We start from the raw sequence: 17,162 nt of genomic DNA on the forward strand, positions 1-17,162 counted from the left end.
GGACTTATTTCTTTCATTGCTGTCTAATAATAATAATAATAATAATAATAATAATAATTATGGACAATTTTACAAATTAATTAATACAAATTGGACAAACATTGTTTTTTAAAATTTATTTGAGGTGATTTAGAATTGCTTAAGCTCTTGAATTGCTTGATATAGAATTACTTTAACTTTTTGTAAGGACTACAAATGTATATATGCCTAGAAAATTCCACCAGAACATTCTTAGCGGTTCTGTTTTATTCCACACAAGACAATGACGTAATGACAAATTTCCACTGGGCATTCTTCAAGTCAATTTCGTATTTCTTCATTATATTCTCTGTGCAGTTCTCGATTTCGGACTCTATGTGCCGCTATTGACCAGGGAGTTGCAGTTTACTGGGCGGATTTCTAGCAGTTCTCATCATTTTAAGACACACAGTCACAAGAGAGACAAAGAACGGGAACTGGATATTGTGTTGTTCCTTGTTGTAGAAACATAGAAACAACGAGGCTTATTTTCTTTTCCCATTTTGGACGGTGTTTTCTGCACATTGCATTGGATCTACCTGTCTGGAATAAATCGTTTTTTCTATCGCGTCGCAGAGGAAAATGTCGGACAGAACAATGGCGCGGCAAGTACTGCTGTTTATGTGTCTCCTCTCTGTCAGTTCAGTGCGCGGACAGGTCAGTTACTCCATTCCGGAGGAAATGCCCAAAGGATCTTTAGTCGGTAACATAGCGCAGGATTTAGGTTTAGATTTAAAGAGACTGAAATCGGGAAAAGCTCGTATTTACACTGGAGACAGCGCTGAATACATCGAGCTGAATAAAGAGAGGGGGGTCCTCCTTATCAGAGAGAGAATAGACCGAGAAGCGCTGTGCGGACAGACAACGCCTTGTGCTCTACATTTCCAGATCATTCTGGAAAATCCGATGGAATTGTTTAGGGTGACATTAGAAATCACTGATGTGAATGATAACGCGCCTGTTTTTGCAGTAAACGAGATGAAATTTGATATAAGTGAGTCAGCCTTGTCTGGCGCAAAATTCGCTCTGGAGGCTGCTGTAGATGATGACGTTGGTGTAAATGGACTTCAAAGCTACAGTTTGAAACCTATAGATCATTTCGGTTTAAAAACTCATAATTTACCCGATGGTAGAAAGAGAGTAGAGCTGGTTTTAGAAAAACCTCTGGATCGAGAGAAACAGGATTATATTACTTTGCTATTAACAGCTTTTGACGGAGGTGAACCTCAGTTGTCCGGAACACTGCAAATTCTGATAAAGGTTGCAGACGCAAATGATAATGCTCCTGTTTGTAGTCAAGCGGAATATAAAACCAGTTTAGAAGAAAACTCCCCAAAAGGCACAACTTTAACGAAAGTTAGTGCGTCTGACGCAGATGAAGGGTCGAATAGCATAGTCGTCTATTCACTGTCTACTTCGTCAAAAGAATTATTTGACATATTTGAAATTGGTCAATATGATGGTGTAATAAAATTAATCGGAAACGTAGATTATGAAAAGCACAAACAGTATCAGATAGTAGTTGATGCCAAGGACCACGGTGGTCACACGGACTCTTGTAAAGTCGTTATTGATGTTATTGATAAAAACGACAATGAACCAGTGATCAGTATAATGTCCAAATCAAGTCAGATTTCTGAAAATGCCAAACCAGGAACTGTTGTGGCGATGATGAACATACAAGACGTCGACAAAAATGAAAACGGTTTAGTGAAATGTGAGCTGAACGCAAACATCCCATTTGTCATTCATTCCTCATCAGATGGATTTTACAGTCTTGTGACTGATGGTGATTTAGACCGAGAGAGAGAGTCTGGTTATAACATCAGTGTGATCTGCGCTGATGAGGGGTCTCCGTCTCTCTCCAGCAGCGTCACTCTCTCCTTACAGATATCAGATGTGAATGATAACGCTCCTGTGTTTGAGAGGAGCTCATATGATGCCTCCATTCCAGAAAATAACACACCAGGTCTCTCCATATTCACAGTCAGAGCCAGAGACGCAGACTGGAACCAGAATGCGCGAGTCTCCTACATACTGGAGGACTCGTCGGTTAACGGAGTGCCCGTCTCCTCTTACGTATCTGTCAGCGCTGATAGCGGCGTTATCCATGCAGTGCGCTCTTTTGACTACGAGCAGATCAAAGATTTCCAGTTCCGCGTAATAGCGCAAGATGGAGGCTCCCCTCCTCTCAGTAGCAATGTGAGTGTGAAGATCATCATTCAGGACCAGAACGACAACGCGCCTCAGGTTCTGTATCCAGTCCAGACTGGGGGCTCTGTGGTGGCTGAAATGGTGCCTCGCTCAGCAGATGTGGGCTATCTTGTGAGTAAAGTGGTGGCTGTTGATGTGGACTCTGGACAGAACGCCTGGCTCTCATATAAACTGCAGAAAGCCACAGACAGGGCGCTGTTTGAAGTGGGCGCACAGAATGGAGAAATAAGAACTGTGCGCCAAGTGACCGATAAAGATGCCGTGAAGCAGAAGCTCACTGTTGTAGTGGAGGACAACGGGCAGCCCTCTCGTTCAGCTACGGTCAATATTAACGTGGCGGTGGCGGACAGTTTCCCTGAAGTGCTCTCGGAGTTCACTGACTTTACGCACGACAAGGATTACAACGACAACCTGACTTTCTATCTAGTCTTGGCCTTGGCTGTAGTTTCATTCCTCTTTATCGTCTCCATCATCGCCATACTGTCAGTCAAATGCTACAGATGGAGACGTGAGCGGATGTTTTATAAATCAGGTGCCAATCTGCCAGTTATTCCATATTATCCTCCCCTTTACGCAGACGTAGGAGGGACGGGGACTTTACAGCATGTGTATAATTACGAGGTCTGCAGAACGACTGACTCCAGAAAGAGTGATCTGAAATATGCCAGACCTTCTAGTGAGAGCATCATTAGCTTGGACACCAGTGGAACACAGACTCTGACGCATGCACAGAGAGAGAAACTGACCAGTAGTGGTTCTGGTGATCAGGTGAGTGACCTGTTTTTACTGCTTTTGTGTATAAGCTTTTTCGTATGATTTTCAACAATCTTAAATTTGTTCTCACATTCTATGCACATCACAGGCAAATAATCCTGACGAATTTTATATGACTTTTAAGCATAACCGCTTGCCATAGTCCTAATAAGCTCAGTGACACGTCGGAGAAAATTTCTCGGCATTACAGATGTGTTAAACTTCTGATAGTCGTTGTCTTTATAAAGGTCTTAGTCTGCTGGTTTTCTATTTTTGCTCATGATTCTTTTCCCACATCCTCTTCTCTGTTAACCAGTTTTCATCCAGCGTTAGTGAATTCGCCCCTGCTGTATAATTCTCACCTGTCCCAAGAGCAATGACACTTATTCAACATAATGAACATGGAGAATGACTTCACTGCCCAATTCTGCCCACGAATAATACTTATGCGACTTTTCCCAATCTTTCTCAATTATCAAGGATTATTTCCACAATACGAAATCACAACACGTTGTTCTTTCTTTGGACTACAAAGGAAAATGGCACTCTCCTCTTTGCTATTTTTGTTATTATGCTCAACATGTATTATTATTTCCATTTTCCATTTCTTTGCCGTACCGATTTCGGAAGCGTTTTAATTTTGTTTTGTATATCGGAGTGTCTAATATTAGATTAATAGTATTTCTCATGTAGTTGAGCAGTTCTTTATGTTGGACAGGCAGTGCCGCTGTTGGTCAATTTGTTGCTTTATAGAAATTTGTAGCAGTGCCTCTCCCCTCATCCTGCTGTAGGAGAGAGAGAAAGACGAGAATAGAGCTCATGTTCTGATCAGAAGAGAAGAAAGGACACGAAAGTAGATGTTTCTTTTGGATGAATGCGTCTGAAATATTTGGCCTTTTATATTTTTTATTGCAAACAATGATACTTTCTGTTGAGAATATCATGTTCTACTAATGTTTTCCCGGATTTATAAGGGAATTGGATATATTTTTAAACCGCGGAGGATGATGTCGGACAGAACAATGGCGCGGCAAGTACTGCTGTTTATGTGTCTGCTCTCTCTCAGTTCAGTGCGCGGACAGGTCAGTTACTCCATTCCTGAGGAAATGCCCAAAGGATCTTTAGTCGGTAACATAGCGCAGGATTTAGGTTTAGATTTAAAGAGACTGAAATCAGGAAAAGCTCGTATTTATACTAGAGACAGCGCTGAATACATCGAGCTGAATAAAGAGAGGGGGGTCCTCCTTATCAGAGAGAGAATAGACCGAGAAGCGCTGTGCGGACAGACAACGCCTTGTGCTCTACATTTCCAGATCATTCTGGAAAACCCGATGGAATTATACAGAGTCACAGTCGAAATAACAGATATCAACGATAATGCTCCCGTTTTTAACCTCGATCAAATGAAATTTGAAATAAGCGAAATAGCACTGCCCGGAGCTAAATTTGTTTTGGAGAGTGCGTTGGACAATGACGTTGGCATAAATGCTATTCAGAGATACTCACTGAAGCCCACTGACAATTTTATTGTGAAAACACATACGTTGCCAGATGCAAGTAAATCTGTAGAGATGGTTCTAAGTAAACCCTTAGATCGGGAGACCCAAGAACATATCTCTTTGTCACTAACAGCCTTTGATGGTGGTGAGCCACAAATGTCAGGCACAATGCAAATCCTAATTAGAGTTTTAGACGCCAACGATAATGCTCCAGTATGTACTCAGTCTGTCTATAAAGCCAGTATAGCCGAAAATGCTCCAAAAGGAACCGTCTTAACCACAGTTAGCGCGTCTGACGCAGATGAAGGTATTAACGGCATCGTAAATTATTCATTATCTAGCTCAGCCAAAGGAATGACTGATCTCTTCGAAATAGATCATCATAGCGGTGTAGTAAAGTTAACAGGAAATGTGGATTATGAAAAGACAAAAAATTATCAAATTGCAGTGCAAGCCAGAGATCAAGGAGGGCACGCTGATAACTGTAAATTGATTATTGAAGTGACCGATACAAATGACAATGAACCCGTAATCAATATAATGTCTAAATCCAATGATGTTTCAGAAAATGTTAAAGCCGGCACTGTCATTGCGATAATAAGCGTAGAAGACGAAGACACCAATGAAAACGGCGTAGTAAAATGCATTCTCAATGAAAATATCCCCTTCGACATTCAATCATCAGCTGACGGAATTCATAACATAGTCACCGAAAATGATTTAGACCGAGAGAGAGAGTCTGGTTATAATATCAGTGTGATCTGCGCTGATGAGGGGTCTCCGTCTCTCTCCAGCAGCGTCACTCTCTCCTTAAAGATATCAGATGTGAATGATAACGCTCCTGTGTTTGAGAGGAGCTCATATGATGCCTCCATTCCAGAAAATAACACACCAGGTCTCTCCATATTCACAGTCAGAGCCAGAGACGCAGATTGGAATCAGAATGCGCGAGTCTCCTACATACTGGAGGACTCGTCGGTTAACGGAGTGCCCGTCTCCTCTTACGTATCTGTCAGCGCTGATAGCGGTGTTATCCATGCAGTGCGCTCTTTTGACTACGAGCAGATCAAAGATTTCCAGTTCCGCGTAATAGCGCAAGATGGAGGCTCCCCTCCTCTCAGCAGCAATGTCAGTGTGAAGATCATCATTCAGGACCAGAACGACAACGCGCCTCAGGTTCTGTACCCAGTCCAGACTGGGGGCTCTGTGGTGGCTGAAATGGTGCCTCGTTCAGCAGATGTGGGCTATCTTGTGAGTAAAGTGGTGGCTGTTGATGTGGACTCTGGACAGAACGCCTGGCTCTCATATAAACTGCAGAAAGCCACAGACAGGGCGCTGTTTGAAGTGGGCGCACAGAATGGAGAAATAAGAACTGTGCGCCAAGTGACCGATAAAGATGCCGTGAAGCAGAAGCTCACTGTTGTAGTGGAGGACAACGGGCAGCCCTCTCGTTCAGCTACGGTCAATATTAACGTGGCGGTGGCGGACAGTTTCCCTGAAGTGCTCTCGGAGTTCACTGACTTTACGCACGACAAGGATTACAACGACAACCTGACTTTCTATCTAGTCTTGGCCTTGGCTGTAGTTTCATTCCTCTTTATCGTCTCCATCATCGCCATACTGTCAGTCAAATGCTACAGATGGAGACGTGAGCGGATGTTTTATAAATCAGGTGCCAATCTGCCAGTTATTCCATATTATCCTCCCCTTTACGCAGACGTAGGAGGGACGGGGACTTTACAGCACGTGTATAATTATGAGGTCTGCAGAACGACTGACTCCAGAAAGAGTGATCTGAAATATGCCAGACCTTCCAGTGAGAGCATCATTAGCTTGGACACTAGTGGAACACAGACTCTGACACATTCGCAGATGGAGAAACTCACCAGTGATCGTTCTCATGATCAGGTGAGCTCGGCCTTTTATTAAAATGTTTAAGATTTATTCCTTTATAAGCTCATTAGCTCTATTAAAAGTGTAACTTTCGCAAGCGATATATTAGAATAATATATAATATATGAATAATATATAATCTTGAATATTTTGTGCTTTCGTTATGTGGAGTCGTGCTGTGGTTACCAGTAAGCTTTGGTCCACATAATAATATGGTACACTGGTGGAGAATCATGTGATGTTGCGTGGCCGTATATATAGACAGTATTTGTGTATTGAATCTATCACATTTAGATACATAATTCACTGATGCGTGTAACCCCATGTTTTTATGGAGTACTTTAGCCTCAGCAAATGAAATTCTAGAATTGAACGGTCGTATTATTTTGCTCATTTTGGTTTTTGTAACTGCTTAGACGTTGACGCTGCGTCTCTATCCGTGGTGCTGAATTGAGCTCACCTCTTGAGGACAGATGTCTTTGTTGCGTCACAAATGTTGTTTGCAATTGACTTTTTTTAACTTTGTCGTTGTCAAACAAGCATTTTAACTTAAAGTTACACAAAGTTCTCTTTCATTTTAATGTTCCATGTATTTGTTCCCTTTTTTCCATATGTTTATCAAAGCTGATAGATTTTATATTGGTTTCTGCTTGGTGAAATATAGTTAAGCAGCATTTGTTTTGCATATTTCGTGCAGTACATCATATTGAACTCCAAGTGCCGCTGTTGACCAGTGTGTTGACGTTCGGTTGTGAATTTCTAGCGGTGCCTCCCCATTACCTTGACATTTTACAGAGACAGAGGCAACGGGAGGACGCAGATCACGAATCGTGGAAACGTCGACTTTTCAGAAGGTTTATTTTATAAAGAAATGTCTTCATCTTTTTAAAAACTCCAGCTGACTGGATATTTTTCTGTCTGAAGATGGTATGGGATTCGTATGTTGTTTGACTCACAGTAGCAGTCGATCTATTTTTCGTGTCGCAGAGGAAAATGTTGGACAGAACAATGGCGCGGCAAGTACTGCTGTTTATTTGTCTCCTCTCTCTCAGTTCAGTGCGCGGACAGGTCAGTTACTCCATTCCTGAGGAAATGCCCAAAGGATCTTTAGTCGGTAACATAGCGCAGGATTTAGGTTTAGATTTAAAGAGACTGAAATCGGGAAAAGCTCGTATTTACACTGGAGACAGCGCTGAATACATCGAGCTGAATAAAGAGAGGGGGGTCCTCCTTATCAGAGAGAGAATAGACCGAGAAGCGCTGTGCGGACAGACAACGCCTTGTGCTCTACATTTCCAGATCATTCTGGAAAACCCGATGGAGTTTTACAGTATCACGGTTGAAGTACTGGATATAAACGACAATGCGCCGAGCTTTGAGAAAGAGGAAATTCATTTCAAAATCAGTGAATCGGCTGTTACAGGTTTCAAGTTCACATTGGAGCCGGCAGTAGATCTCGATGTTGGTATTAATGGCTTAAAACTCTACTCTTTGAAACCAACAGATCATTTCGTCCTCAAATTTAACAACCAGCCAAGCAGAGGACAAAATGTTGAGATGGTTTTACAAAAGCCATTAGATCGTGAAACAGAAAAACACATGTCATTGGTATTGACTGCAACTGATGGGGGTGACCCTCAAATGTCTGGAAATACCCAGATTCATATAACTGTGTTAGATGTAAATGACAACGCCCCTGTTTTTACGCAGCCAGTGTATAAAGCTAATATAAGAGAAAATGCTCGTAAAGGATCCATTGTAACGACGGTGAGTGCAACTGATTCCGATGAAGGTCCTAACAGTTTAATAGAGTATTCAATAACAAATACACAAGATAATGTCCGCCAGGTTTTTGATATAAACGGAGAGAACGGCCAGGTTACAGTAATAGGAAATATCGACTACGAAAAGGCTCGTCATTACGAGATTCGTGTACAAGCCAGTGATCGTGGAGGTCTCACAGACTCCTGTAAAATTATAGTTGATGTAATTGATATCAACGATAACAGTCCATCCATAAGCATTATGTCAAAAACGAATACTATCGCTGAAGATTCTAAACCAGAGACCGTCGTCACAATGATAAACGTTCAAGATCCAGACTCCGGAGAAAACGGGAAACTTCAGTGCTTTCTGAATGAGAATATTCCCTTTACACTGAAGTCAGCTACTAACAATTTCTTTAGTCTGGTCACAGACAATAATTTAGACCGAGAGACAGTGTGTGGTTATAACATCAGTGTGATCTGCGCGGATGAGGGGTCTCCGTCTCTCTCCAGCAGCGTCACTCTCTCCTTACAGATATCAGATGTGAATGATAACGCTCCTGTGTTTGAGAGGAACTCATATGAGGCCTCCATTCCAGAAAATAACACACCAGCTCTCTCCATATTCACAGTCAGAGCCAGAGACGCAGACTGGAACCAGAATGCGCGAGTCTCCTACATACTGGAGGACTCGTCGATTAACGGAGTGTCCGTCGCGTCTTACGTATCTGTCAGCGCTGATAGCGGCGTTATCCATGCAGTGCGCTCTTTTGACTACGAGCAGATCAAAGATTTCCAGTTCCGCGTAATAGCGCAAGATGGAGGCTCCCCTCCTCTCAGTAGCAATGTGAGTGTGAAGATCATCATTCAGGACCAGAACGACAACGCGCCTCAGGTTCTGTATCCAGTCCAGACTGGGGGCTCTGTGGTGGCTGAAATGGTGCCTCGCTCAGCAGATGTGGGCTATCTTGTGACTAAAGTGGTGGCTGTTGATGTGGACTCTGGACAGAACGCCTGGCTCTCATATAAACTGCAGAAAGCCACAGACAGGGCGCTGTTTGAAGTGGGCGCACAGAATGGAGAAATAAGAACTGTGCGCCAAGTGACCGATAAAGATGCCGTGAAGCAGAAGCTCACTGTTGTAGTGGAGGACAACGGGCAGCCCTCTCGTTCAGCTACGGTCAATATTAACGTGGCGGTGGCGGACAGTTTCCCTGAAGTGCTCTCGGAGTTCACTGACTTTACGCACGACAAGGATTACAACGATAATCTGACTTTTTATCTAGTCTTGGCCTTGGCTGTAGTTTCATTCCTCTTTATCGTCTCCATCATCGCCATACTGTCAGTCAAATGCTACAGATGGAGACGTGAGCGGATGTCTTACAAATCAGGGGCCAATCTGCCAGTTATTCCATATTACCCCCCCCTTTACGCAGACGTAGGAGGGACGGGGACTTTACAGCATGTGTATAATTATGAGGTCTGCAGAACGACTGACTCCAGAAAGAGTGATCTGAAATATGCCAGACCTTCCAGTGAGAGCATCATTAGCTTGGACAACAGTGGAACACAAACTCTGACGCATGCGCAGAGGGAGAAACTGAGCAATAATTCAGATGTTCAGGTGAGCTTTTTTCTGTTATATTTTTGGGTTTACTGAAGTATCCTGGGTTACGTGAATTAGTTTTCACACGTATGTAATGCTGACGTATGTTGATCAGTGCATTTAATATGAGAAGAGGTTACATTTAGAAATATTCAACTCGTATTACCATAGAAAAGATGTCTGCAACAATAGCAAACTTGGACACTTTGGAGATTTCAAATTATGTTTTCGGTGCCCTACTTGTCCTTTTTTAGCCTTTTTATGGGTGCCTGGAGCGTAATTTGCTGAAAGCATTTCTGTTTTGTTTTGTTTTTCTCCTCGGTTAATTAATGCTTGCTATTTTATGTCACATTTCTGAGCAATTTTGAGGAATTGTTTGTCTTGCGCTGCTCACAATCGTTGTTTATAATATGTAAAAATTATAATATTTGTGTGTGCGCTCGCCAGTGCGTGAGAAAGGGTACAATCCAAAACGCATGAAACCCCACTTTCATTCATTTTCTCTTCTTTTCATGATCTCCGTCATTGGGAATTGGCTGTACACGTATACGAAATGGGAATTCTACGGTATAATTTTACCTCTTCAGATGAAAAAAGAAGAAACAGAATACTTCTTTAGACAAAAGGGCGTTGTAATATGTCAGCCTGTTTTTTTGTTTTTTTTTTCATACCTAGTTGTTAAACGCTTGATAAGTGAACGTTTTGGAGTGAAGCTCTTCATATTTTTAAATAGAGTTCATATGCCTGTATTTAGTGGTAGTGAACTCTGAGAGCCGCTGTTGGACAACATGTTGTAGTCTGTGATACCCAGAAGTACCACCCCTTCTTTGTCTTTATTAAAGAAGGAAAATACGTAAGGGGGAACAGCAAAAGGACACACCATAACACCGAGATTCTGTGCATGGATATCTTTTATTCCAGAGAACAGAACACCATTCTCATGATATTTCAAAATACTGGCATATCTCAGCTGTCACAGCAGTGAAGTAATTTCATGGTGGATTTCACTTTGTATTGTTTTTATGTTTTTTTTCGTGTCGCAGAGGAAAATGTCGGACAGAACAATGGCGCGGCAAGTACTGCTGTTTATGTGTCTCCTCTCTCTCGGTTCAGTGCGCGGACAGGTCAGTTACTCCATTCCTGAGGAAATGCCCAAAGGATCTTTAGTCGGTAACATAGCGCAGGATTTAGGTTTAGATTTAAAGAGACTGAAATCGGGAAAAGCTCGTATTTACACTGGAGACAGCGCTGAATACATCGAGCTGAATAAAGAGAGGGGGGTCCTCCTTATCAGAGAGAGAATAGACCGAGAAGCGCTGTGCGGACAGACAACGCCTTGTGCTCTACATTTCCAGATTACATTGGAAAACCCAATTGAGCTGTTTAGGGTGACCGTCGAAATTACAGATACAAACGACAACGCTCCGAGCTTTAAAAATAACGAGAAACGATTTGAAATAAGCGAGTCTGCCGTTGTTGGATCAAAATTTGTGCTGGAGAAAGCCATAGATGCAGACATTGGTATTAATGGTCTGCAGAGATATAGTTTAACACCGACCGATCATTTTAATTTGAAGCTGGACAGTCAGATTGATGGTACTAAAAAGGTTGAAATGGTTTTACAAAAACCGCTTGACCGTGAAAAGCAGGAGAATATGTCTTTGTTGTTGACAGCTATAGATGGCGGAGAGCCACAGATGTCTGGAACCGTTCAGATTCATGTTACTGTTCTCGATGCCAATGACAATGCCCCCGTTTTCACAAAACCAGTGTATAAAGCTATTATAACGGAAAATTCTGCTAAAGGGTCATCACTGACCAGGGTAAGCGCTTCAGATGCGGACAAAGGACCAAACGGACACGTTAGTTATATGATATCTAATACAGATGCTGTGTCAGAAATGTTCAGCATAAATGAAAACGGTGATGTCTTTTTGATTGGCCAAATTGACTATGAAAAAGGAACGAATTATCAAATTGATATCGAGGCCATAGATAATGGTGGATTGTCTGACTCCAGCAAAATTGTTGTGGACGTGATTGATATCAATGACAACAGCCCGACAATTAATATAATATCGCTGTCAACTTCAATACCAGAAAATTCGCCTCCTAGTACTATTATAGCTATGATGAGCATCAATGATCGAGATTCAGGAGAAAATGGGCAGGTGTCATGCCTCATAGCTGATAATATCCCTTATGCAATCAAATCAACAGCTTCAGGATTTTACAGTATTGTAACCGAAAGTAATTTAGACCGAGAGAGAGAGACTGGTTATAATATCAGTGTGATCTGCGCTGATGAGGGGTCTCCGTCTCTCTCCAGCAGCGTCACTCTCTCCTTAAAGATATCAGATGTGAATGATAACGCTCCTGTGTTTGAGAGGAGCTCATATGAGGCCTCCATTCCAGAAAATAACACACCGGGTCTCTCCATATTCACAGTCAGAGCCAGAGACGCAGACTGGAACCAGAATGCGCGAGTCTCCTACATACTGGAGGACTCGTCGATTAACGGAGTGCCCGTCTCCTCTTACGTATCTGTCAGCGCTGATAGCGGCGTTATCCATGCAGTGCGCTCTTTTGACTACGAGCAGATCAAAGATTTCCAGTTCCGCGTAATAGCGCAAGATGGAGGCTCCCCTCCTCTCAGCAGCAATGTCAGTGTGAAGATCATCATTCAGGACCAGAACGACAACGCGCCTCAGGTTCTGTATCCAGTCCAGACTGGGGGCTCTGTGGTGGCTGAAATGGTGCCTCGTTCAGCAGATGTGGGCTATCTTGTGAGTAAAGTGGTGGCTGTTGATGTGGACTCTGGACAGAACGCCTGGCTCTCATATAAACTGCAGAAAGCCACAGACAGGGCGCTGTTTGAAGTGGGCGTCCAGAATGGAGAAATAAGAACTGTGCGCCAAGTGACCGATAAAGATGCCGTGAAGCAGAAGCTCACTGTTGTAGTGGAGGACAACGGGCAGCCCTCTCGTTCAGCTACGGTCAATATTAACGTGGCGGTGGCGGACAGTTTCCCTGAAGTGCTCTCGGAGTTCACTGACTTTACGCACGACAAGGATTACAACGATAATCTGACTTTTTATCTAGTCTTGGCCTTGGCTGTAGTTTCATTCCTCTTTATCGTCTCCATCATCGCCATAATGTCAGTCAAATGCTACAGATGGAGACGTGAGCGGATGTTTTATAAATCAGGTGCCAATCTGCCAGTTATTCCATATTATCCTCCCCTTTACGCAGACGTAGGAGGGACGGGGACTTTACAGCATGTGTATAATTATGAGGTCTGCAGAACGACTGACTCCAGAAAGAGTGATCTGAAATATGCCAGACCTTCCAGTGAGAGCATCATTAGCTTTGACACTAGTGGAACACACACTCTGACGCATGAGCAGAGGGGAAAGCCGAATATAAAGGACAATTCTGATAACCAGGTGAGTTCTAGCAGCTGGAACATGTAGTTTTATTAATAGAGAACAGCAGCACAGTATATCATTTTCTGATCATTATGAAATATTCACTTTTGATTACTTGAAACGGATTTCACGGGTTAAAACACAATTCTCACTTTTTTCTGTAAATGGTAATCATAATAACCACGTACGAACCCTGGCTCCTTATTGCTTTTTTAACACTTTCCTACATTTTGTGGCAGCGCAGTTAATATGCCAATTTCTATCATAAACAGCTTTACTGCATTTTTGTTATATGTCCTGGAAGTGAAACTAATTAGAAATGCAATGCATTTGCTTGGATTATATTTTTGTTGTAATATGTCTTCAGTGCTCTAAGTGCCGCTGTTGGACAGCGTGTGGGGGGCTTAAAGGAATAAACTAGACACTCCTCTATTTCTGACATCACGCAGTAGGATTGCAGTATTTAATTTGGCTGCGTTTCTCATCTGCTCAAGCGGTTTCTGCAATGGTTTACTGGGATTCTTGAATACTTTTTCGTTTTTCATCGGTTCGGTTCTTGAGTCATAGTTATAGTTCTAAACAAGACTGTCGTAGTTGAAATGGCTGCTCTTTGTTCTCTCGAAAGCCGAAAAAGCAGCTACACCGTCTGGATTTCTCCATGGCTGACGAAGCGCCTCATTCTACTTGTCTTTGTTCTGACCGTAGCGCGCGGGCAGGTCCGTTACTCCATTCCTGAGGAGATGAATAAGGGCTCTGTTGTGGGGAATATCGTTCAGGATCTCGGTTTGGATGTTAAAAGAATGAAATCAGGTCGAGCGCGGATCTTCACGGAGGACAGTCGTGAGTACATCGGTCTAAATGTGGATAAAGGGACTCTGGTAGTGAGAGAGAGGATAGATAGAGAGGAGCTGTGCGCCCAGGTCACTCCATGCTCCTTACATTTCCAGATCATTCTAGAAAACCCGATGGAGCTGCATAGAATTGATGTAGAAATATTAGATATTAATGATCATGCTCCTGTATTTACGAAAAAGGAGATTAATTTTCAAATAATTGAATCAGCCCTACCTGGAGCTCGTTATTCGCTTGACAGTGCTAAAGATCCTGATGTAGGTCAAAATTCACTGCAGACTTACAAGCTTCACCCGTCCGATTTCTTTGTACTTAAAATCCCTACGCTCTCTGATGATACAAAATTTGTTGAGATGCTTTTGCAGAAGCCTCTAGACAGGGAAACGCAGAGCGAACACAAGCTGATTTTGATGGCATTTGATGGTGGCACTCCGCAAAAAACAGGCACCATAAAAATAAACGTTATTGTTCTTGATGCAAATGACAACGCTCCAGTTTTCAGTGAGACCGTTTACAAAGTTTCTATCCCAGAAAACATTGCGAAAGGCTCCGCTGTTTTGACAGTAAGCGCTACGGATGTGGACCAGGGAACAAATGGAGACATAACATACTCATTTTCTCAAAGTAGTGAAAGCATATCCGACCTGTTCGACATTAATAGTAGTACTGGAACGATTTCGGTGAGTGGTACTTTAGATTTCGAGAAAACAAAAAAGTACGAATTATACGTGGAAGCAACAGACAAGGGCGGTTTAACTGACACTAGTAAGGTCAATATTGAAATTACTGATGTAAATGACAATACCCCGACAATAAGCCTCATTTCGTTCTCCAACCCAATTCCAGAAAATTCGATTCCCGACACTATAATTGCTATGTTGAACATCAAAGATGTGGATTCCGGGAGAAATGGACAGGTTAAATGCACAATCGATACAAACTTGCCATTTAAAATTAAACCATCCTCTTCTAATTTCTACAGTTTAGTTACTGAAAACCGTTTAGATCGTGAGAAGGTTTCTGAATATAATATAACAATAAGAGCTACTGATGAGGGCTCACCTTCATTCTCTACTAATAAAACACTGCAGCTTAAAATATCTGATGTCAATGACAACGCCCCTGTGTTCCAGCGTCAGTCTTACACCGCTTATGTGATGGAAAATAACACACCTGGAGTGTCTATATTTTCAGTCACAGCAAGTGATAAAGACTCGGGTAACAATGCGCGCATTTCATATTTTCTTGAGGATGTTCTCGTTAACGGAGTTTCAGCCTCCACTTATATTTCAGTTCATGCTGAGAGCGGAGAGATTCTGGCTGTTCGTTCTTTTGATTACGAGCAAACAAAAGAGTTCAATATCCGCGTAAAAGCGCAGGACGGAGGAAACCCACCTCTCAGTAGCAATGTGAGTGTGAAGATCATCATTCAGGACCAGAACGACAACGCGCCTCAGGTTCTGTACCCAGTCCAGACTGGGGGCTCTGTGGTGGCTGAAATGGTGCCTCGTTCAGCAGATGTGGGCTATCTTGTGAGTAAAGTGGTGGCTGTTGATGTGGACTCTGGACAGAACGCCTGGCTCTCATATAAACTGCAGAAAGCCACAGACAGGGCGCTGTTTGAAGTGGGCGCACAGAATGGAGAAATAAGAACTGTGCGCCAAGTGACCGATAAAGATGCCGTGAAGCAGAAGCTCACTGTTGTAGTGGAGGACAACGGGCAGCCCTCTCGTTCAGCTACGGTCAATATTAACGTGGCGGTGGCGGACAGTTTCCCTGAAGTGCTCTCGGAGTTCACTGACTTTACGCACGACAAAGATTACAACGTCAACCTGACTTTCTATCTAGTCTTGGCCTTGGCTGTAGTTTCATTCCTCTTTATCGTCTCCATCATCGCCATACTGTCAGTCAAATGCTACAGATGGAGACGTGAGCGGATGTTTTATAAATCAGGTGCCAATCTGCCAGTTATTCCATATTATCCTCCCCTTTACGCAGACGTAGGAGGGACGGGAACTTTACAGCATGTGTATAATTACGAGGTCTGCAGAACGACTGACTCCAGAAAGAGTGATCTGAAATATGCCAGACCTTCCAGTGAGAGCATCATTAGCTTGGACACTAGTGGAACACAGACTCTGACGCATTCGCAGAGGGAGAAACTCACCAGTGATCGTTCTCATGATCAGGTGAGCTCGGCCTTTTATTAAAATTTTTAAGATGTATTCCTTTATAAGCTCATTAGCTCTATTAAAAGTGTAACTTTCGCAAGCGATATATTAGAATAATATATAATATATGAATAATATATAATCTTGAATATTTTGTGCTTTCGTTATGTGGAGTCGTGCTGTGGTTACCAGTAAGCTTTGGTCCACATAATAATATGGTACACTGGTGGAGAATCACGTGATGTTGCGTGGCCGTGTATATATAGACAGTATTTGTGTATTGAATCTATCACATTTAGATACATAATTCACTGATGCGTGTAACCCCATGTTTTTATGGAGTACTTTAGCCTCAGCAAATGAAATTCTAGAACTGAACGGTCGTATTATTTTGCTCATTTTGGTTTTTGTAACTGCTGAACTGTTTCTGAACTTATCGTTATTTATTCTGCACGTTTCACTATTTACATCTTGTTTTGGCAAAATGACCACATTTTAGTCGAAAGTTAAACACTTAGTCCCATTTCTCTTTTCTTATTTCCTCTGTCCACGGTACTGAAGTTCTCCTTTATTTCACTGTATATATGTTTTGGGTTTTTTTTTTTTTGTCGTGGCGAACCCTCGGCATACTTCTATAGTCTGTGCATTCAGTGCCAACGTTTCTCGTATTTATCTTCTCATAGTTTTGAATCTCTCAAGATACTCCTTAAGTTTTCACATTTGGTCATGTCTTTGTGTAGTTCAGTATATTGGACTCAGAGTGCCGCTGTTGGTCAACGTGTTGCAGAGATTTACTGCAGAAACACCCATTTAATTTCAGTGTGTTAGGAGAAGAAAGAGACATTAGACAGAGAGCATCGACCAGAAAGTCGACATCAGCTCTTCAAATATATACCATTATTGTTATTTATGCTGGAAATATAAAGTCATTTTGTCATGTAAATATATATATATATGTATAC

At 42.3% G+C, this 17,162-nt stretch overlaps 1 protein-coding gene and 3 pseudogenes across 12 annotated transcripts in view; all 4 read left to right on the plus strand.

Moving 5' to 3' along the window:
* LOC108438832 (protocadherin gamma-A11-like) overlaps positions 1 to 17,162 on the plus strand; it is a 159,182-nt gene that overhangs the window by 69,294 nt on the left and 72,726 nt on the right. Inside the window, exons 1-2 of one of the 12 annotated variants that reach the window (XM_037543016.1) lie at positions 10,616 to 13,195; positions 16,028 to 16,116. The exons of 9 other annotated variants lie outside the window; for them this stretch is intronic. In XM_037543016.1, coding sequence (XP_037398913.1) covers positions 10,772 to 13,195; positions 16,028 to 16,033 — 2,430 coding nt within the window. In that variant the 5' untranslated portion in view covers positions 10,616 to 10,771 and the 3' untranslated portion in view covers positions 16,034 to 16,116. Of the gene's footprint in view, positions 1 to 10,615; positions 13,196 to 13,625; positions 16,219 to 17,162 lie in introns of those variants that run through there. 2 more of the 12 variants (XM_037543005.1, XM_037542999.1) reach the window with 2 other exon arrangements.
* LOC119264403 lies at positions 301 to 2,975 on the plus strand (annotated as a pseudogene).
* On the plus strand, positions 3,519 to 6,364 carry LOC119264401 (annotated as a pseudogene).
* Positions 7,162 to 9,709, plus strand: LOC119264404 (annotated as a pseudogene).

The sequence above is a fragment of the Pygocentrus nattereri genome, chromosome 11 (assembly GCF_015220715.1).
Source record: "Pygocentrus nattereri isolate fPygNat1 chromosome 11, fPygNat1.pri, whole genome shotgun sequence".
Lineage (NCBI taxonomy): Eukaryota > Metazoa > Chordata > Actinopteri > Characiformes > Serrasalmidae > Pygocentrus > Pygocentrus nattereri.